The 22,692-nt window shown below is 47.7% G+C and overlaps 1 protein-coding gene across 1 annotated transcript in view; it reads right to left on the reverse strand.

The window, feature by feature from the left end:
- LOC144822741 (uncharacterized) overlaps positions 1 to 22,692 on the reverse strand; it is a 2,085,503-nt gene that overhangs the window by 483,758 nt on the left and 1,579,053 nt on the right. The window contains exon 94 of the mRNA XM_078680596.1: positions 3,850 to 4,030. Within this exon, the coding sequence (XP_078536722.1) occupies positions 3,850 to 4,030 (181 nt within the window). The remainder of the gene's footprint in view (positions 1 to 3,849; positions 4,031 to 22,692) is intronic.

Genomic DNA, 22,692 nt, shown 5'->3' on the forward strand with positions numbered 1-22,692 from the left:
GGCACAGTAGTAGGGTCTCAACTTATCCCGCGGTGGCAGGGGCGAGGGGCGGACTCGGTCAGGGCGTTGAATCACTCGGTAAAGAGGGTCAACACACAGTTGGACAAATTATTTCAAGCCCCCCCGGTTGCAGACGATCCAACATGGGTGTATTTGGGGTGCATAATTCTACCTGGTGAGGGGAGTCCATTTGACGGAGGAAGGAAAGGTCCTGTGGTCTGATAATGTCAGGGCCTGGTTGGAGGGTTTTGCTAAAATGAGAACTTTCTAGGGTAGGTCAAGGCAGGGGGAGGCCAGATCGTCGGTTAACAATGCTGGCCTGTGGCGGTAAGGTCATGACCGGTGAGCACATATTTTAAGGTCTGAGGGGGCGGGCATCATCCTATGGAGGTTCCCGCCCAGGGGGAGGGGCCATTGGCCACTCCTAGAACTCCAGGGGCAAGGTAATTGATGCTTCAAAGGAGCGCGGGTCAGGAGTAGTCACGCTTTCCTTAGGCTGGTAGCCACCCCGCGCGCGCATACTCATGACGTCACCGGATGGCGCAGAGTAAGGGCCCTCCTTTAGTGGGTAAATGGAGTTCACGGCGTAGACGGGCGATTACCGGAGCACGACTGCGCATGCGCACAGCTCTAGGTGAGGCGCAGCTTGTAGGACCTGACACCGGTTAGCGACCTTGCCATATGGCCAGAAATGTACAGAAATCAAGATGAGGATGTTAGATTCGGTTAGGAAACAACATGTATTAGAATTTTTTGTTAAGGTTAGCCTCTCAAACTTGTTGATGATATTGTATCTAATGTCCTGCTGATTTTTGTATACATTGTTGACCATGCAATTAAAACCTTTTTTAATTTCATATCTTAATAAATACGGCCGGGGGATTAGCCCCCGCCTTCCAAAGATAAAGAAGCCTCAGGTTCATGTTTCTGTGTGTTGGGTGCCGGATTGGGGGGGGGGGCGGCAGCCAGTCGCTGACCATGTGACGCAAGTACTACAAGAACTGTGGCGGTTTTGCTCTCGGTATTTCCATGCACGTAAATATCTCAAAAAAGGAAATACATTTCCCAGTCCGTACAGCCGCTTGAGGAAGCATCAAGCACCTTCCAATGTGTATTGTGCACCAGCAAAATATATCAGTCTAATTCCGATGCTGGTTGAATGTATGATCGGTTCCAAACCATGCGTTAAAAGAAAATGCCTGATTTGTTCTAAAGAGAAGCAATAAAACATCATACTACTTCACCTGCTTTTCGTACAATATCACAAACATGCCTTAGAGATGATTCAAAGCCTATAAAATAATTCCCAAAGGGCATTCCACTAAGCAAAGAAAACAAGAACACATTTTTGAAGGTTACTAAATTGCTTTTGGTTATCAAGGGCGACCCTATTTGCTCTAAGCTCTCCGGTGAGAGTATTGTAGCTCTGTGAATCTTGTCAAGGTATGAAAAGGAAGGCGTTTTTCTACAGCTGTATTTGTGTGAAGCCGGGATGGCTAAATTCTGCTTGAAACTTGCACTGTCACATTTGCGTAGGGCTTGGCATGCATGTTCGTATTTCAGGAAGGTTATGACTTTAGAGCATGCATGTAATATATAAGGTAAAGTCCCCCGTGCCTTCCATTATAAGGACATGGAAAGTCACTAAAAAGTTCTAAGGCGAGCAGGATCAAGCCTGATTTGCATACGGCTGGGTCGTAACCGGGGTGTAATGGTGAGCAAAAAAAATAATGGATTAAACTGTGACTGAGGGGGATGTTTGATTGTTCAGCATTCCATCTATTATTTATTCTTTTTGCTAAAGGAGGAAAAGCACACCACTGATTTGAAATTCATACGTTAAAAGCCAGTAAAGTAGCAAAAGTTTTTAATCTTTCAGAGTTTGGTAAATTGAGTATCATAAATTGGGTAAATGTATGGTATTACTTCCAGATTTCCAGCAATTAGGGCCAGATGTATGACCATTGATGTTTGCGAGTTGCAAATTGCATTAAATTGCGAGTCGCAATTTGCGAGTCGCAAACATCAATGTACAACAGTGTCAGAGACACTCTTTGAGATTCCCAATGAGGTCGCAAATTGCATGCCTCATGCATATTAATGAGGCTGTCACAATTTGCGACCCCACTGGGAATGGATGGCACTCCCAGGGATGGTGGCCTGCTGGGATCAGCAGACCTCCAAGTCTGGGACTGCTTTTAAAGAAAGTCGTTTTGAAGAAAAAAAAAATACTGCCCGTTTTTTGTAATGGAAAACGGGATCATAACAAAAATGTAACTTTTCATTTTTTAAGGGCAGGCAGTGGTCCCTGGGACCACTGCCTGCCCGTAAAAAATATTTGCGGATGCATACCCAAAGGGGAAGGGGTCCTCTGGGGACCCCTTCCTGTTTGCAAGTGCTTTACCACCCTTCTGAGAAGTGTGGTATACTGCGACTGTTTTGGGACCGCAACTGCGGTCGCAAAACATGCTTACATAGCTTTTGGAGTCACTATTAGGAAGGGAATGCCCCTTCTAAATGGCAAGTCCCTAAACCCTATTTTGGAATACTTTCTTCGATGTCTGGACAGATTAGGGGACGGTAGAGGTAGGACTTTACACCATCACCCTATTAAGTGTAGAGAGTGTGAAGTCTTGGGGGTTCATTAGTTTGGCGGGCGGACTTAGTCCGCCTGCCAGTCCAGTGCAAAACGGGACCGCCCGCCATAGAAGCGGCGGTCCTGCCTTGACAATTAGCATACACCCGCCACACTGGCAGGCGCATCCTGTATTTTTACCATTGCGGCGGGCGGTGCAGAAAGCGCCGCCCGCCGCAATGGTAAAAATGCATGTTGTGCATTTCAAAGCACAACATGACAGGCACCGTGCGGTGCCTGTCATGTTGCACCTTGAAATGCGGGGGTTACCATAGGTACCCCCCATGTGCACCCCCCACACTCCGGAGTCACAGGGGGCCCGCAGGGAGTCTCCGCATGCCTTTCAGTGGGGGCATTGCCGCCACGGAAAGGCATGTCTGCAGGCCCATCCTAATATGGCGGCGGCGTCTATTAGACACCGCCACCATATTAAACATTTTACGCCCCGGAAATTGTGATTATTGCCTTGATGAAGAGCCCATAATGCCCGAAATGCATTGGGATTGACCAATTGGTACCACAAGTTACATGTCAACCCATGGTACAATACCTTGGTTTTGGATTAAAAAACGACAGTTCATGTATCCACAATTAGAAAATAAAAAAGAATTTATGAAGAATAAAATGAATTCAACAGTCGCACCTATGGTTTAAAGGGTTTTTGAATTGGGATTACTTCACCAGTTTGGAGCAGAAGCTGTGCACTGAGGGGACGTCTCTCCGGGGGAGACGCTAGACAATATACAATATTTAAGCCACGTTCTTGTTTGAAAAAAATCTCTAGAAATCAGTCATTCAACTTAAGTGCACATTTTGGAACTTTCAAAGGCAATAAAGTAGCATTAATCACATCTAACACTTTATGAATTAAATTGGAATCCAATTACATATCAGACCTATTCTTTCTATAATATTTTGGTTATTTGAAATGTATTTATTCTTATCACATGCAGCACACATTAGAGAGGATACAGTAAATAAAATATCACATTATGCAGGGGCAGATTCGTTGAAGATTCATGTGGGGATCATATTTTGAGTATGTTAGGAATGCTTAGTCATGTTTTTTGGACTGTCGAAAAAAACATAATTTAACCATTGAATGCACATGGCTTCACCTGCACTATGCACACTATTTACATCAAAGGAACAATAGTTTAGATTGTTTAAATATAAAAATGTAAATTCCTATACACACTGAGAACAAATATTACCTTTCATCTTCTTGGTGTAAATCATGTTTTGTTGCAGATCTTCAAGGAATTTCTTAGTAGCAAGCTGTAGATTTTCAATGATGAGCCAGCCATCTTGATTCATTATATCATCTAAGGATGTCTTGATACCAGATACATGGCCATTCTTTATGCTCACCATAGATACAGGAATCCCTCTGCGCTAGAGGTGTCAATGTCAAGAAGGAATTGTAAGTTCAAGATAACAATCAGCAAAACGCAGTATAGAAAAGAAGTGCAAGATGCCTGTTCTCATTCATTGTTCAGGGATTTGGAATTCAATTGTTCAGAGTTTCTATTACAAATACAGTTACCTTCTCTAACTATCTTCACAAATCTTTCAGTGAATCAGAGAGTTGAGGTTACACTAATAACAGTAAGGTGTAACATCACAGTTACTGAATTAATTTTGCTAATCTTTAGGCAAGCGCTGGTTCCAGGCCAGGTGTATGTGTTAGTGTACACACATCTCAATGTATCTCATTTTCATTAAAAGCAAAGAGAGAGCAATTAAACCCTAACATGCACTGAAGGAGATTCAATACAGACAGTAAAGAAGATGAAGGGCCTAATTCTCAAACTGCATTTTGTACTATGCAAAGTAGAACTACAGTAGTACTACTGAATTTCCTACAAAATGCAACTCACAAACCTACAGGTGGAGATCTCCACCTCTCCTCTGTTTTTTATGTAGAGACCTCCACACCTGTAGGTTTACTACATAGTAAAAATGGGGGAGGAACTGGGGGAGTGCAGGGGAAATGGGGAATATCTACTACCAGGGACGGCCTTAGGCATGTGCAAGCTGTGCACCTGCACAGGGCCGCCAACCCCCAGGGGCCGCCACGCAAATATATATCCTTAATATAATAATCTCTGAGGATGGATACACATTTGCGTGGCGGCCCCTGCCAGGGATTTGGCAGCCTCTGGCTCTGTTCCACTTCCAAACACCCTGACCCCCACCCTCTTCACTGGCCTCCACGCCTGAGTTCCTCCTGGTTCCTGATTGGCTTCTTTTTTTCCCTACCCACTGCTGGCCACGTCGTGTGTCACAATACCCTCCTCCTCCTAAATTATATTGTTCTGAGACTAATTCGGAAGGGTAGGAACAGCCGCAGGTACTGGTCATCTAATGTCTTTTCTGGATGTTTTATTAAAACACCCTCCTGAGCTCCGGGTGGCTCCGCCCCGCCCGGACCCCCTCTTCCGGGGTCCCCTACCTAAGCTCCCTGCCAAGGGCCGCCATGAGCCTAGAGCCGCCCCTGCTTTTAAGAAACAGGGAGGGGCATAGGAAGGGACAGGCTACAGCAAACACCCACCCACAAAAGAGTATATCCTTTTGTTATTCACAAACCGCACTTCAATAAGTGACTAAACAGTAGTAAATGTATCCCATAGCAGCCCTGGAGTAAGTCAACCACCACACATGACCTCTCACATGCACTACAACACTATACTATGGAAAATAATAGAAACAGGGACTTAACATCCCAAAGGAATCAACTTAGAGTACTTCAAATTATTTCAACTTTTAAAATAAATATCTACATGTTGTTGAATGTTAAAAATAAGTATTTGCAATTAATAAATACTTATTTTATAACTGTAAAGCAAACTTAATTTAAAACCAAAATTAAATTATATATTTTAAACTTTTGTTAAAAATGGAAACTATTTTGAATTAATTCTACTCATAACATTTAGCACACTTTCATAGACATTAAATAAAAATAGAAATGCAACTGTGGGAGAAATTAAATTAATATTTTAAACATTTGTTAAAAAATAATTGTATATTATTTTACTCAACATTTAACAAAATGTAATACTTTTAAAAAATAATAAAAATGTAACAGTGATGCAAAAAAATTATTCCTTAAGAAATATTATTTATAAATTAAACATATACATTATCAAGTTAATTTGATGTAACATTTTAGTTTATTAGTTTTATTTATTTTATTGAAGATTAATCCGTTATAATTTCCCCCATAAATTAAATTATAGATATCTCTGCCATGGTATTGTAAGTCTCGCCCTACATGTGAAAAGTAATGAATAGTAACTTTACACATTTGCATCATGTTGTAGGAGGTTGTACGAGGGGGTGCATACATGTCAGTCTACACCTGTATTTAAATCTACATATTAAAGTGTAGATATACACCTATGTGCAGTAGTAGATTTATCATGAGTAATGCTACAGATGTGAATTTAGATTTGTAAATAGGCCCCAATGTGTTTTCCTGGCGTTCTCAGTCGCAGTTCCAGTATCTGATCAACTTTTTTGATCCAGGCCCCAAATCTAAATGCTTCAGATCATATCAAAGAATGCCAACCCGTACTGTTCTAAAACATTGAAAAATACTAGTATTCAAAGATTTTCATGGTGGCTGCAGGGATAAACGCTGTAAAGGAACCATGAACGCATGTAAACATGTCTTGATGGTTAAATAGAGAAATGTGAATGCCTTATGCCATCAGAGAATGTGCTGTTGTGACCTATGCCCAGTAAAAGAGTTGCACATACAATGTCATCTGTGGGAGCTGTATCAAAGTCATGTGGTTTGACACACGTTTTATGCCGAAGCAGAGAATGAGCGAGTAACTGACCAACAGGTTATATCTGTCTGACGTATGCATCCTATGCATTACATAAACTGACAGGTGCGCCAAAGGCACGCCCAACTACACTCGTCTGTGCCCAAATGCCACCAAGAACCCTGTATCTCCACCCCCAGGATCTGTGTCCCAACCTCTAACACGCTACACCAGCAAGAATGTCTTAAAACTTACACCGGATTGATTTCTCTGTGACTCTCACCACTCCATTTGTGTCAAGGGGCCATTCTCCTGCTATGTATGTGTATTATTATGCTTCATCACTAAAACCTACACACTGCCCAACATTAGGGAGAGCACTCCTCTAGCTAAATCCAAGGCCAAAGTCTATACAAAAGCCGTCCTGAATGCAATTGTCCCTACCATCAAATCACAGTCTTTCCCCCCAGCACTCAAATGCCTGTATTACAACACCAGATCCATCCCCAAGCACTCAGTAGAAATCTGGGACCTATTCACATCAGCACAAAAGGTTCTATGTTTAATCAGAGAAACATGGCTACATTCCCTAACGCTGTCTTGCATTCCTATTTAATTCCCAGACAACTATAAACTGGTATGGCAGGACAGGGAATCTAAACCAGGAGGTGGAGTAGCTGTAGCCTTCTGGGACTCCTTCCCAGTGGAAATCATTGACTCCCTACTCACCAACTGGGCTGAGATGATAATTTTCATAATAGAAACCCCCCGCAGCGACACCTGGAAAGGAGCTTTAGTTTACCGCCCTAGAGGCCAAAAAACATATTTCAGCCACAATGTAGTAGAACTGTTAGCCCATCATGTACTATCCAATTTCTTGATGATAGGGGATTTTAACTATCATGTTGACACAGCCTCTGATCCAGACTTACCTATCCTGTTGTCAAACCTGGAAATCCTTGAGCTGCCTTTAACCAAGACCGACCCTACGCCTCAATTTCTCCTCTCTTTGACCCCATTAGGCTGATACCCCTCAACCTTACTTGGACTGATCACTTTTGATCAATTTCCAAATTCCACTTACAAGCTTTCTCACAAATCCGATAGCTCAGAAGCAAACTATGTCGAGGCCATGGAGACTGATTTCTCACGAGTCCTTCCAACACGCTTTTCTTACCCCACAGTTTGGAAGATCCTCACAACATAAACTCAGCCTTAGCTTTGTTCCATGACACCCTCTCCCAGGCACTTGATACAGTGGCTCCCTGCAACATACCGCTTTCCACCAGAATTGGTACAGAATGGGGGACAAGGGTGATAGTAATCATTGCCCTCAAGAATCTCAAATAACAGTGACTGTAACAAGACCAATTAAGTCAGATCCAACTTTAGGGCCTAGCTTTAACTCCAACTTAAGAAGGATCAACTGTACAACAAATAACACAAACTTTAAGGCTGAAGCAGCAATCCAACTCTTTAGCTCGCAAGTATTTATTCCAATAGACAAAATAGCATGCTGTGAACAGTTTACTGCTACACTACTAGAACAACATGCAGATACCTTTGCGATAAAAGATAATGCCCAGAAAGCATGTGAAAAAAACGAAATTCTGAAAGATCAAAGAGTTCAGCTCAAGCACCTCAAGAAATCAATAAATGCAACTCTGTGTAGGCTGAGAAGACTCCAAGGGAACGCCAGTGCACAAGCATCCTTGAAGGACCAAAGGGCAAAATTAAAAAGACTGAAATGGAACATCAACAGAGATTGTGAGAATGTATTTTGGGCAAACCTTTTACACAACATAAACTGCATCAACAGTGTCCGGTCTGGAAAACTGTGAACGGGATTATCCATCCACATCATAAGGGCATTGGGCCAAACATTTCGGAATTAAATTGGGTAAAATTCCTAACTACCCACTTTAACAACAAAATAGAATGTGCTGGAACACAAATGACCAATAGCTGGACATCAGAAGAAGCTGGAGCAAGTACAACCAAGATGAGAGTGCAGGAGCTTCCACCCAAAGAAAACAGACCATCAGGGGCAGTAAGCTGCCCCCTGTCCCTCTCAATCAAAAAGAAGATTGCTAAAGGAAGGAAAGAAGAGGCTCTGGGACCGAATGGCATTCCACCTGCCCTGTTTAAAGCAAAGAGTGAAGTCTGGGCTGATATTCTGCAACCTCTATTTCGGGAAGTCAGGCGGCTAAACAGAATACCGGAATCTTGGAAAGGCTTGACAATAGTGCCAATCTATAAAAAGGGAGACAAGGCTGAGTCCAACAATTATTGCCTAGTAGCTCTGATAGACAATGAAGCAAAATATTCCGCGGGCACGATACTAGAGGAGATTACTAACTGGGCTGAGGCGAACTTGATAATACTGCTGAACCAGACCTGCTTTCACAAGATGGCCAGTACATCTACAAACATCTTTACAATTTCGCTACTAATCGATGCAGCTAAATCCTCTAAACTACCTTTACACCTATGTTATATTGACTTTAGTGCTGCTTTCGATAATGTGGAGAGGGGTAGACTGTGGGGGAAACGTGTGCAATGGGGCATACCACAGCCTATTCTAAACATGCAGAAGCTTCTACACACAGATCCCTGGGTGCAGGTGAAACTAGGCGGCGACTCCCACATCTCCTCGAAAATACCCACAACAAAAGGACTAAAACAGGGTTGTGTGCTTGGACCAACCCTGTTTGATCTATTCATGGCTGACCTTCTAAAGGTGCTTGACACCTTCAACTCTCACTCACCGAGGATAGGAGGAAAAATATTGTCCAATCTCATGTACGCAGAGGACGTAGTTCTGCTTAGTCACACTCACGTTGGTCTCCAGCATCTAGTAGCAGAAATGCAGAACAACGCCACAGAAAACCACTTAGAAATAAATCTGTTCAAGACTCGGACAATGTCAATAAACAACAAAAAGAACCTACAAAGAAATTGGTTCATTGGTGGCACAAAACTGGACCCAGATCATGAATACAAGTACCTAGGAGTCATATTTGATAAGGAAGGGTTGTTTTGGCGCCAGAAAGAGGAAGCAAGAAGGAAAGTTCTGCTGATTGCTTTAACGGTGAAAAATCTTGCAAAGAAATTGATTTGTGCAACTCTGACTCCGCTTCTGAAGGTAGTCCAGGCTAAACTACTCCCCTCTATTGCTTATGGTAGTGAGGCAATGCGGGGAAGAGATGCAAAGGAGCTGGATAACACGCAGGTCAAAGCCTATAGATCTATGTTCTGCCTTCCGCCCTATACATCACCTGCTCAAATAAGGTTGGAGTGTGGCCTTTTACGACAAGTTCCTGCTGGGTATGGTGCTTATATCAATTACTGGCACAAAATCAGAAGTGCCACTATAAACACACTAAACTATCTGCTGTGGCATGATATACAGCAGAAGTTATCTTCAGCTAGATTCTACCAAACTCACGGGAATCTGGGATGCGCAATTTGGCCATTCAAACTTTAAAAAACTGGTCTGGAAGACCATAAAACAAATTTCCATGGTGGAGGACAAGGCAAGCTTCTCAAATAGATCTCATGCCTGGATGACCCTCAACTCTTACAAATTACTTGCTCCACAAATATTTTTCAACCAGGGTTACCCTAAGTCCATAAAAATGAATTTTTGAGGCATAGATGGGGAATTTTTGCCTGTTTGCTCAGCATCTTCCAACATGGCTGAGGACATCAGCACAAGAGCCGTGCAGGCTGTGTAACACCAAGCGAAGCAACATTTTACATCTAATCTGCTTATGCAATGAACTTCACCAATCACGGCAACAGCTTCTAAAAAACCTCTCAAACAGAAAGGCATCCGCACCAGGAGGCAAGCAGTGCTAACCTGTTTAAATGCAGAAAATATACAACTAATTTGCAGAGTGGTAAAATTCCTTATGCTGGCCAAACAGAAAAAAAGCCCAAAACACCAAAAGCTCTATTGGGCCTTGACACCGCAGGTTGTCCTGCTGACGGGAATATGTCACAAGCCGGACCACCCCAAGGACATATCGCCAACAGTACAGGGATAATCCCTGTAACAAGTTGAGACAACTTTGAATGACATACTTAATACGACTTGTTAAAAGGGAATACATGGCTGGAGCTAAGAAATATAAGACTGCAACTTACAGTATCCAGCTACCTAATGTCATTCATTGTCACTACAATTAATTCTGATTTTATATTGTAAAGAATGTTCTACCTCTGGGTTTTAACTGGGTTTTATCTGACGATTACCTTTCATAATTTAAAAATGGCAGCAAAGATGGATGAAAATTAAAAAATGGTGTTTTAAGCATTAATATTGCAATGGTTTTAATTAACTATGCACCTTTCCACCAAGCAATACACAGCCAATGCCCCTTGGTATACTGCTAAATTAAAATTTGACAAATCTAGCTATAAAAGACTTGAGCACAATTGGAGGGCTTCCAAAACTAGCAATTGTAAACAAACATTCAAATCTGTACTATGCCCATATCACGGCAATATAAGGACAGCACGCCACAACTATTTTGTCTAAAAAATTGATCAGGCAGGCAACTCCCCTGAGGTACTATTTGGATTCTTGAATAACTTTGCCAAACCCCAAGTCTGTTTGTCAGTTATTCCTGCCTCTGAGACTCTTTGCGATTCCATAGCTAGCCACTTCCAAACTAAAATAGAGAACATCTACTGTAGTTTTGGACCCATGGTGAATGTGATAATTCACCCCAGCATCTCTGACTTACCCCGAAAGACTGCCTTAAATGAATCCCTTCAATCCAAAATGCAGGTTGTCCAAACATGCATCAACAACCTGCAACCACGGACACCATCAGCCTCTGCGCTTAGATCCCGACATTGGCTGCCTATGCAAAAGAGAGCTCTGTTCAAACTGATCTGCCTGACAAGATAGACTCACTGTGTACATCCTGAACAGGAATCTATGATCTACGAATCAAATTTTTCATCGTACTGCATCCACACTGCTAAACATGGTGGCCGAGCCTTTGCTACCTCAGTCCGTACCACTGAAACAGACTTACCCTGTTCATTTGTGCATGTACCAGTCTGACCAGTTTCAAGAAACACCTCAAAACCTGGGTGTTCTAATATTGCTTCTGTTTGTTTCATCTACCTGCCAGCTTCAGCTATACCAAGAACCAAATAACATAACATTGTTTCTTTAAAATGCATAGTGGGTGAATGACAGACCTAGTGTGAATCTGACTCGTAAATGTAATGCATACGATACAATAACTTTTGCACAAGGATTGTAAGTGATGATCTGAGTGGCATGTAGGTGAAACACTGTCTATAGCCAGGGATGCATTGACCATTTATTCCACCAGACATTTCCCCTGGGGGTTTAAAGTCTAGGGCTGCTCCCTCTATCTCCTGCTCCCTGGGGTTTATGGCCAGCAGGGGCATGGAGGAGGAAGAGAAGGAGGAGAGAGAGAAGGAGGGGGGACAGGGACGGAGGGAGGTAAGTAGGGAGGGAGAGAGGGAGAGAGAGAGAAACAGGGAGAGGGAAGGAAAAGAGTAGACAGGAAAGAAAGAGACAGGAAGGAAGCACAGTGGTTTGAAAGTTATTTTTCCAGAGCTGCTTTTGGTTCCCAGTGCAGCTCTGTCTTTGGGTGATGTAGTGACCCATTTGGACCATCCCGCAGTACCTCACTGTCACGGATATGCGCCCCCCAAGGAGACGAGCACGCACCATTGCCTGATGAATGCATACTGCTTGTCCCGACAGTGTCACAGGCTGACAGGTAGTGTTTAAAGCCACAGCTCAAACACTGTGGGGAAAGGAAAAAAACCCTGAAAAGTATACAAAAAGACTATGGAAGACAATTGGTTATTAGATACACAGAAGAAAAATACAGTGACACAATGCACGCTTAGTGGAGGGAAGCATACCTAGCCCCAAACCCCACACAGAGAGGGCCCCCCCCAATACCAGGGGCCTGCATGAATAAGAGGGACGGAAGTGCAACATCCGACCATGACTGATGAGACCAATGCAGTCCCACCACAAGGTCAACAACTGAGGCTGCCCCAACAAGTGCTAGTGAGCGTAGTGTAGCCATTCAGTGAGCTAGTTGACCTGGCTACGGCCTCAGCCTGGTAGAAGGCATGGTTAGGAAAGCTAGAAAATTACTTTGTTGCCACCCGAGAGAACGATGGAACTGTGAAGCACTCATTATTGCTTCGCCAAGCAGGAGAAGAGATCTACAAGTTTTTTGAGCACCTCTCCAACACAGGCGCTGCAAACGTCTATGATGATCTGTGAAAGCCCTAATGTGCAATTTGATCCACAATTAAACCCGGACTTGAAGCGTTTAAAACTCTGCCAGGCCTGCCAAAGGGAAGGGGAGTCTATAAATACTTTTTAGGCATGCCTGCGAGAAGTAGCCAGTACATGCATAGCAGACGACCAATAAAAAAGCAATAAGGGCATAAATCATGCAAGGAAACAGACACAAATAGCTTATAGGCCTCATTCTAATCCAACCAAACATTAGCCTAGACAACATCCTTATCATGGCTAGGTCCTTCGATCTGTCTGCTCCCAGAGCCACCAAGATGGACATTGCCATAACCAAGACACCAGAAAAGGATCCCAACACGAAAGAAGAATGGGCCGACATGGTGTACACAAGTGGGAAGGCAAACAAACCCAGGCTCTCTCCCCCCCACCTGCCAACGGGTTCCTGATTCAGGTACCGTGGTCATGATGAACATCCCCAGGATGACAGCCCAGCTCAAGGACGCACCTGCTCAAACTATGATAGGATCAATCATTTCGCAACGGTATGTGAAGGCAGGCAGAGAGGAAGAGGAGTCAGAGGGAGGAGAATCCCAATCAAGGTGGTGAGACAGCTGCCCCTGAATGAACCTGAACCCCTGCGAGTTGCCAAGTATCTGCAACAACGCAGACAGCGGTTCAAAGACTCTTCATCGGAAGAGGTAGCATTATTCATTTTGTTCATGAACTATATGAAAAGAAACAGAATGCTGCAACACACATGCGTTGTAGAGAGTGCATGATCGGAAGTCAAAGCTCTCATCGACACAGGGGCATCAAGTTGACAAAACATCAGACCCTGCAAAATACAGCGGCCTGGCTTGTTCTCGATCTCCCTTCCCGCACTTCATTGGCCCCATATCTCAGAAAACTACACTGGCTCCCCATAAAAAACGCATCAAATTTAAAATATTCTGCCTAGTCCACAAAACTATCAATGGCCAAGGACCTAAATATTTGGAAAGAAAATTCTCCGATTACTGCCTGACTAGAACCCTCCGTTCCTCAGATAAGCACCTCCTATCGATCCCGAAAGTCCGCACGGTCAGAAATGGGCACAGATGTTTTTCTAAAATAGCCCCAGAAAAGTGGAACACCCTACCCCTTCAGATTAGAATAGACCCTAATCACAACACATTCCGCAGAAACCTGAAAACCTGGCTATTTTAGGTCCTCAAGGTCTGCCCTTCCCTCTGTTCTCTCACTGAATCTCTGCAAGCGCTATGAGACCTATGGGTGATATACGCGCTATATAAATTCAATTTAAAATTCTAATTCAAATTCAAGTAATGTAATGAGCATACAGCAATGCCGGTGCCTTCGGCCACAACCCACACTGTCCCTGTCACGCTCCAAGATCTTCACATACAGGAGTTAGTCCCCACTAGCTCTCAAAGGATACGTGACAGTAACTGTGTGATCAAATGACTAGGAAATTACAACATTCCACCTGGTCGACAAAGAGGGATACTCACACATGGTATCGGTACGGGCAAAAGACCCCATGCAGGCGATGCCCCTTTACCACATAGCCTCTGGCCACACCTGGCCAGAGGATGTACAAAGCTGCATATACGGGGCAGTGAGTCACCGCGGGATGGTCCAAGTGGCTCACTAAATCCCTTTGCAACTTGGTATCAGGCTTTGTATCTGAACTTGGCTCACACAGCAACATATTGGGAGGGAGTGGATTGTTATGAATACATTCATCATTGTGTGTATGAGCTAATATTGCTTTTTGCATAATCAAAGAGAGGGGGTGATAAGATTTACTATGCACTCATAAACAGTGTAATGGAGCATATCTAATATAAAGAATCCACATATATGGAAGTTTTAAATGTATTTCCATAAAAGAATCTACGTGTGCAATGAAATCTGAAAATGATAAATAAATATGGATGTTAAGAAACCCGAGGCACGTAATGTATTATAAATGGAAATCATTATTTGGTTAAGGGGACCTTCCTGGTGTCCGCTAGCACAAAGTGCACTCTTGCAAGGCTAGAGCACTGCATAAATACTGCATTCCTGCCAGACTCGGTGAGATTGCAAATGTCAAACTAATACACACCGGACTGACAAATGCGGGCATAATAGCAACCAGCAGCTGACTCCCCTGCTCCAAATGCGTGCATTTAACAACTGGGCTGCACACTTTTACACTGCTAAGGTGATTTAAAAAAGCACATTATGTCGAGGCCTCGAGTAATTGCTTCTCTGGGGGAGAAAAAGATATTACATCTGGCTGGAATGGTGCATTAATGTATTGTGTTACTGGACATTTCATACTTGAAACCAGCATCGTTGCAGTGAAATGTATCGCTCAGGATGAAGTATTTCAAAGGATATTGTTTAGTTTTTCTAACTTAATATTGTGCTTCTAATAGGTATAGCTCGTAATTTGATCATAAGAGCCAGGACTAGTTAGTTGTTCACTCCAGTACCACAGTTAATAAACTAAACTAAGGCCAGAGATCCAGAGGGCTTTTATAACAAGAGGTGTGCACATGGGTTCTCTAAAAAACACAAAGGCCAAAAACTGGCGTTTCGTTCGACATATGTGCCACAGTAAAGTCATTATGAATAATGACATTCATTTATTTGAACAATACAGGTCTTTTTCGGAGTGTGCCTCTCGCAGCTCGTAGTTTTCTCTGTCACCACAGCTGCCTAATCTTCCCTTTCGTTCCTTTCTCTGCCCGGATATCCATCAGGCTGCACTCATCCTGAATCTACTTCCTCCTGCACCTCTCCCTGTCCCTGCACCCACACCGCACCTATCTCTTGTTGCACTTCTCTCAGCCTGCTCCTCTGTCAGCCTCCGTCCATTCTTCACCAATGCCTGTCTAACTCCCTGCTCGCTCCTCTGTCATCCTACACACATCTCTAGCTGCATATCTCCTTGTTTGCACCTCTGTCATCCTACACAGATCTCTGTCTGCATATCTCCTCGCTCGCTCCTATCATCCCACAACCACAGTGCACAATTCTCTGTCTGCATATCTCATCTGATCGCACCTCTCGATCAGCCTGCACATATCTCGGTCTGCATATCTCCACTGCTCGCATGTCTGATCTGCTTGCAACTGTGTCAGCTTGAACCCATCCTGCACATATCTCTCTATGAGTATCTCCTCTGCTTGCACCTGTCAGCTTGAACCCATCCTGCACATAGCTCTCTATGAGTATCTCCTCTGCTTGCACCTGTCAGCTTGAACCCATCCTGCACATATCTCTGTCTGCGCATCTCCCATGCTCACACATGTCAGCCTGCTCCCATCCTGCATATACCTCCGTGTGCTCCCACTTGTGTCAGTATCAATCAATATGTTATAGCGCAGCTTATCACCCCATGGGGGTATCCAGGTGAAGAAGTAAAGAGAGCCTTAGTCAAAGAGCCAAGTCCCTTCCTGAAATCTGCGAGTGAAGGGGGGTTAAAAGTGGAGTGGGAGTGACCGCTGCGCCTCTCACCAGGCCGGGTCACCCCCTTGCTCCTCCTGCCGCCTCCTGCTCCAGCCTGCCTTGCCAGCCTTGCCAGCCTGCCTAGCCGCATTTCCCGCCGCCGCAGACGCCCCCCTGGTCCCACGAGCGGCCCAGCCACTGCAGAGCCGGCCGCTCGCCCGTTCCCGCCGCTGCTCGCCCAGGCCCCGCCCACCACCGGCCCATTGGACGAGCCGCTCCCGCCGCCCAGCCGACCCGCCCTCACGTCCCCCTTCTTAAGGGGACAGCTAGGAGTGCTCGGGAGTGACCGCTGCGCCTCTCACCAGGCCGGGTCACCCCCTTGCTCCTCCTGCCGCCTCCTGCTCCAGCCTGCCTTGCCAGCCTTGCCAGCCTGCCTAGCCGCATTTCCCGCCGCCGCAGACGCCCCCCTGGTCCCACGAGCGGCCCAGCCACTGCAGAGCCGGCCGCTCGCCCGTTCCCGCCGCTGCTCGCCCAGGCCCCGCCCACCACCGGCCCATTGGACGAGCCGCTCCCGCCACCCAGCTGACCCGCCCTCACGTCCCCCTTCTTAAGGGGACAGCTAGGAGTGCTCGGGAGTGACCGCTGCGCCTCTCACCAGGCCGGGTCACCCCCTTGCTCCTCCTGCCGCCTCCTGCTCCAGCCTGCCTTGCCAGCCTGCCTAGCCGCATTTCCCGCCGCCGCAGACGCCCCCCTGGTCCCACGAGCGGCCCAGCCACTGCAGAGCCGGCCGCTCGCCCGTTCCCGCCGCTGTTCGCCCAGGCCCCGCCCACCACCGGCCCATTGGACGAGCCGCTCCCGCCGCCCAGCTAACCCGCCCTCACGTCCCCCTTCTTATGACGCCCCCAGAGCGACCGCGCAGCGGGAGCACCAAATGAGCGCCGAAGGTGCGCCAAAGGTAAGCCCGTCTACGCCCGTCCGCGCCTGGACCGCGCCCAGTGCCAGGACCCCTGGCCCTCGCAGACCCCAGCCCACCCGCCGGACGTACGACGCCGCCACCCTCAACGCACTCAACGCCGGCCGAACCCCTGGATGCTACCGAGCCACCCCGAGACGCACCCACGGACCCTTCATCTGCCAGTCCTGCAAGTTCTCCTGCATCCGGACCTGCACTGCACCAGCACCGACCAAGCCGAGCACCAGCAGCACCCACCTGAAGTGCATCCTGCTCAACACCCGCTCCGTCCACAGACACGCCGTCGAGCTCTGGAACCTGCTCGACACCACAGCCCCAGACGTCGCCTTCCTCACAGAAACCTGGATGAACGCCTCCTCAGCGCCCGACATCGCCATCGCCATCCCGGACGGCTACAAGATCATCCGGAGGGACCGTGTCAACCAGACAGGAGGAGGCATCGCCATCATCCACAGGAACACCATCCGCATCACGACCAACACCGACGACACCATCGCACCCGCCGAACACCTGCACTTCCAGATCTACGTCAACCCCAAGACCACCCTCAGAGGCACCCTCATCTACAGACCCCCGGGACCACGCACACAATTCAGCGAGGACATCGCCGACTTCATCAGCCCGCTCGCCCTCCCCTCAGCCGACTACATCCTCCTCGGGGACCTCAACTTCCACCTGGAGAACAACAACGACCGCAACACCACCACCCTGCTGGACAACCTCGCAAACCTGGGACTCAGGCAGCTGGTGACCACCCCCACCCACTACGCCGGACACACACTCGACCCGATCTTCTCTTCCAGCAAGGACATCGCCTTCAGCCACGCCACGGGACTCCAATGGACGGACCACAGCTGCGTCCACTTCAGCTTCAGAAGGACCACGCTCCACCATCACCAGCAACAGGCTCCCCGCAGAAGCTGGAACAAGATCACTGCAGACCAGCTCACTACGTCCTTGAGCAAGAACCCTCCCACCAGCACAACGAACCCCAGTCAAGCAGCCACAAACCTCCCGAAATGGATCAGCGACTGCACAGACGAACTCGCCCCGCTGAAGACCCCGCCGAGCAGACCCGGCAGCAAGAAAGCCCCATGGTTTAACGACGAACTCAAGAGCTCCAAGAAGAACTGCAGAGCACTCGAGAAAACCTGGCGCACAGACCCAACACCGGACAACATGACTGCCCTCAAGCTCGCCACCCGAAAACACCACCAGCTGATCCGCGCCACCAAGAAAACCGCATTCAAGGAACGACTGGACAACAACGCACACAACAGCAAGGAACTCTTCAACATCTTGAAAGAGCTCTCCAACCCCAACGCCGGAAACAATGACATCACCCCTTCGCAAGACCTCTGCAACTCCCTCGCCTCCTATTTCCACAACAAGATTGCGGACATCCACAACAGCTTCAGCACTCAATCAACGCACGCCACGACCGAACCACCGCCCCCCACCACCACCCTCCGCGCCTGGACCCCGATCAGCACCGAAGACACCATCCGCACGATGAACTCCATCCACTCCGGATCTCCGACAGACCCCTGCCCTCACCACGTCTTCAACAAGGCCGACGCTGTCATCGCACCCCACCTGCGGGACATCATCAACACCTCCTTCGACATCGCCACCTTCCCGGAGAGCTGGAAGCACGCCGAACTCAGCGCTCTACTCAAGAAACCATCAGCAGACCCTACCGACCTCAAGAATTACCGCCCCATCTCGCTGCTCCCGTTTCCGGCCAAAGTCATCGAGAAGACCGTCAACAAGCAACTGGCCGCCTTCCTCGAGACGAATAGCTCCCTCGACCTCTCGCAGTCTGGCTTCCGGGCCAACCACAGCACCGAGACCGCCCTGATCGCAGCCACAGATGACATCCGAGCCCTGCTCGACAACGGAGAAACAGCGGCCCTCATCCTCCTGGACCTCTCCGCGGCCTTCGACACTGTCTGCCACCGCGCCTAGTACAGCGCCTCAGCAACGTCGGAATCCAGGAGAAGGCACTGGAGTGGATCACCTCCTTCCTCACCGGAAGGACACAGAGAGTCCGCCTCCCCCCGTTCAGGTCCGAGGCCACCGAAGTCATCTGCGGCGTTCCTCGCTCAGCCCAACTCTCTTCAACGTCTACATGAGCCCCCTCGCAGCCATCGCACGCCAGCACAACCTGAACATCATCTCCTACGCCGACGACACCCAGCTGATCCTCTCCCTCACTAACGACCCCGCCACTGCCAGAGCCAACCTGCATGAAGGGATGACAGAAGTAGCCAAATGGATGTCGAACAGCCGCCTGAAACTGAACTCAGACAAGACGGAAGTCCTCATCCTGGGATCCTCACCCTCCACCTGGGACGACTCCTGGTGGCCCCCCGCCCTGGGCAGCGCACCCAAACCAACTGACCACGCACGCAACCTGGGCTTCATCCTGGACTCCTCCCTCTCCATGACCAGACAAGTCAACGCCGTCTCCTCGTCGTGCTTCCACATCCTGAGAATGCTACGCAAAATCTTCCGATGGATCCCCACCGAGACCAGGAAGACGGTCACCCAGGCCCTCGTCACCAGCCGTCTGGACTACGGCAACTCCCTCTACGCCGGAACCACCGCCAAACTCCAGAAGAGACTCCAGCGGATCCAGAACACCTCAGCACGACTCATCCTGGACATCCCCCGCCGCAGCCACATCTCCGGACACCTGAGAGACCTGCACTGGCTCCCGGTCAACAAGAGAATCACCTTCCGGCTCCTCACCCACGCACACAAAGCCCTACACAACCAAGGACCAGGATACCTCAACAGCCGCCTCAACTTCTACGCTCCCACGCGCCAGCTTCGATCGACCAGCCACGCCCTCGCCGCCGTCCCCCGCATCCGAAGAGCCACCACAGGAGGAAGGTCCTTCTCCTACCTGGCCGCCAAGACTTGGAACTCCCTTCCGACCCACCTCCGCCTGACCCAGGACCACCTCGCCTTCAGGAAGCAGCTCAAGACGTGGCTGTTCGAGCAGTAGCGGAACCCCCCCCCCCCCCAGCGCCTTGAGACCCTCCGGGTGAGTAGTGCGCTATACAAATGCTCTGATTGATTGATTGATTGATTGCAGGACTTGGTGGCGAGGTACGGAAAAGGACGACCTCCACTGCGCCTCCTCCAGATGTGGGGCATGTGTGTGTGTGTGTGTGTGTGTGTGAGAAAGGTGGATCGGATTTGTCAGGTTAACTGGTGGATGGTCAGGCGGTGGGTCCATTGTTGTAGAGGGCCTTGTAGGCGTGAGTTAGCAGCTTGAAATGGAGTATCTTTCTGAACGGGGAGCCAGTAGAGGCTTTTGTGGTGGGGAGTGATGCAGGTCCATTTGGGTAGGTCGATGATGAGTCTAGCATCAGCGTTCTGTATCGTCTATAGTCGTGTGAGGAGATGGGTAGTGGTTCCGGCATAGATTGCATTTCCATAGTCCAGTCGGCTTGAGTCACTGTTTTCCTGGTGCTGGTGGGGATCCACCTGAAAATCTTATGAAGCACGCAGAGTGTGTGGATGCAGGAGCAGGCTTCTGCGTTGACCAGGCGCTTCATGGAGAGATCGCAGTCCAGAATGATGCTGTGGTTGCGGTCATGGTTGGTGGGGGTAGGTGAGTGTCCACGTGCAGTGGGCCACCTTGTGTCATCCCATGGGGATGTGTTCCTTCTGAAGATGAGCTCCTCCATCTTGTCCGTATTCAGCTTCAGGCAGTTGGATCTCATCCAGTTGGTGACTTTGATCATAGTGTTCTGGAAGTTGAGTCTGGTTGTGGTGGTGTCTTCCGTGAGAGAGAATGAGTTTGGTGTCGTCAGTATATGAGATGATATTGAGCCTGTGGGCATGGACGATGACGGCCAATGGAGTCATGTAGGTGTTGAAAAGGGCGGGGATGAAGGAAGATTCTTGGAAGACGCTCCTGGGTTTGAAGGTGAAGGGCGGATTTTCTGTGTACGTCCTGTGATCCACTTAAGGGTGTTTCCTCTGATGCCAATGTCGTGGAGTCCGATGAGGAGGTTGTTGTGGGATATGGTGTTAAAGGCAGATGAGAAGTCAAGGAGGATCATGGCTGCTGTCTCGCCACGGTCGAGGATGGATCTGATGTCATCTGTTGCAGCTATAAAGGCCGTCTCGGTGCTGTGGTTGGAGCGGAAGCCAGAATGGGAGGCGTCAAGTAGGTTGTCTCCTTCCAGGTGATCTGTGAGCTGGCGATTGACGGCTTTCTCCACTGGGGTTAGTGGAGGGTTACTCCAGGAGGGGTTTGACCTGTGCATGTTTCAAAGTATCGGGGGAAGGTAGAAGTGGTGATGGATGCATTGAGGATGTTGTTGAGTGCGCTTATGATTTCCTGCTGTTCCAGATTGAAAGTGAGGTGGGGCAGTGGTCTGACAGTGCTCCTGAGTGAATGGAGGTCATGATCTCTGTGGTGATTGGCGTAGTGAGCGGTGTCCAATCAGAGAGGTGACTGTGGAAGTTATTGGCGAGTGTCAGGAGGTGGCCGAGGTTGGTTGGCTGTTGGTCGAACTTACTGTAGATGTCTGCTATCTTGTTGTGGAAGTAGTCTGCCTGGGAGTTGCAGAGGGCTTGGGAAGGGCGGATTATGTTCTTGGTGGCCGATGGGCAGGCAAATTCTTTAACAATGCTGAAGAATTATTTTGTGTGATTGGCGCTTGCCTCGATGCAAATGGTTAGGGAGTCCTTTTAGCTTCCTTGAGGTGGTGGTGGTATTGGCTGAAGGCAGATTTGAAGGTTTTGAGGTCTGAAGGGTTCCTGCTGGAGCACCATCATATCTCCAGTCACTTACACTTGTGTATGTAGGCTCAGAGTTTGGGGTTCAAACAGCTGACGTATTTCCTGGGTCTGCTGGAGCTGGCCGTTTTCATGGGGGCGATTGCGTCGTTTTGGACACTCATGTAGTTCCTAGAAATCCCCAGGACCATTGCGTTTTCGATGACCTAAACTGAGGGCTTGGTGTCCCAACCTCTTCCGGACACCCCCACAGGATATGTCAGCTACGACCCTCCTGTATCTTACAGTGGTATAGGTAGTTTCTGGCAACCACTGAACATGACAACCCAAATTCCTCAATGATCGTAGAAAACAGTACAGTACTTTTCGCTTAATCACTCGTGCTCACTTATCCTCAGAAAATTAACAGGATGGCGATTAGGACGTTTCAATAAGTATTTTTTGGTTCAGCATCAATCTTGTGTAAAACATATTTGCTGCAACAATCAGGAGACAGAAGCATATGAAAGAGAGTGCTAGTAGTAATATAGTAAATAGTAGATACATTTCTACCATAGTGCTAATATGATGAACATAAGCAGTTCAGATAAAAAGAGTAGTACTTGCATATTCCTAAAATGCGCACCCTAAGTAATTTGCCTAAATGTACCTAGCTTAGATCTGAGGCATGTATATGTGTATATGTAGCCAAGAATCCCCTAGGGAAGAACCATCCTTCTCACCTGATGGTACAGAATGAAGGACCCCATCTCTGCTTCAAGGATGACACGCCTGAAGGGATGTCAGACCACTGCGTGTTGAATATTCAGCATGAAGGACCCTGTGTCAGCTTGGA

This window comes from Lissotriton helveticus, chromosome 3_1, assembly GCF_964261635.1.
Source record: "Lissotriton helveticus chromosome 3_1, aLisHel1.1, whole genome shotgun sequence".
Classification (NCBI taxonomy): domain Eukaryota; kingdom Metazoa; phylum Chordata; class Amphibia; order Caudata; family Salamandridae; genus Lissotriton; species Lissotriton helveticus.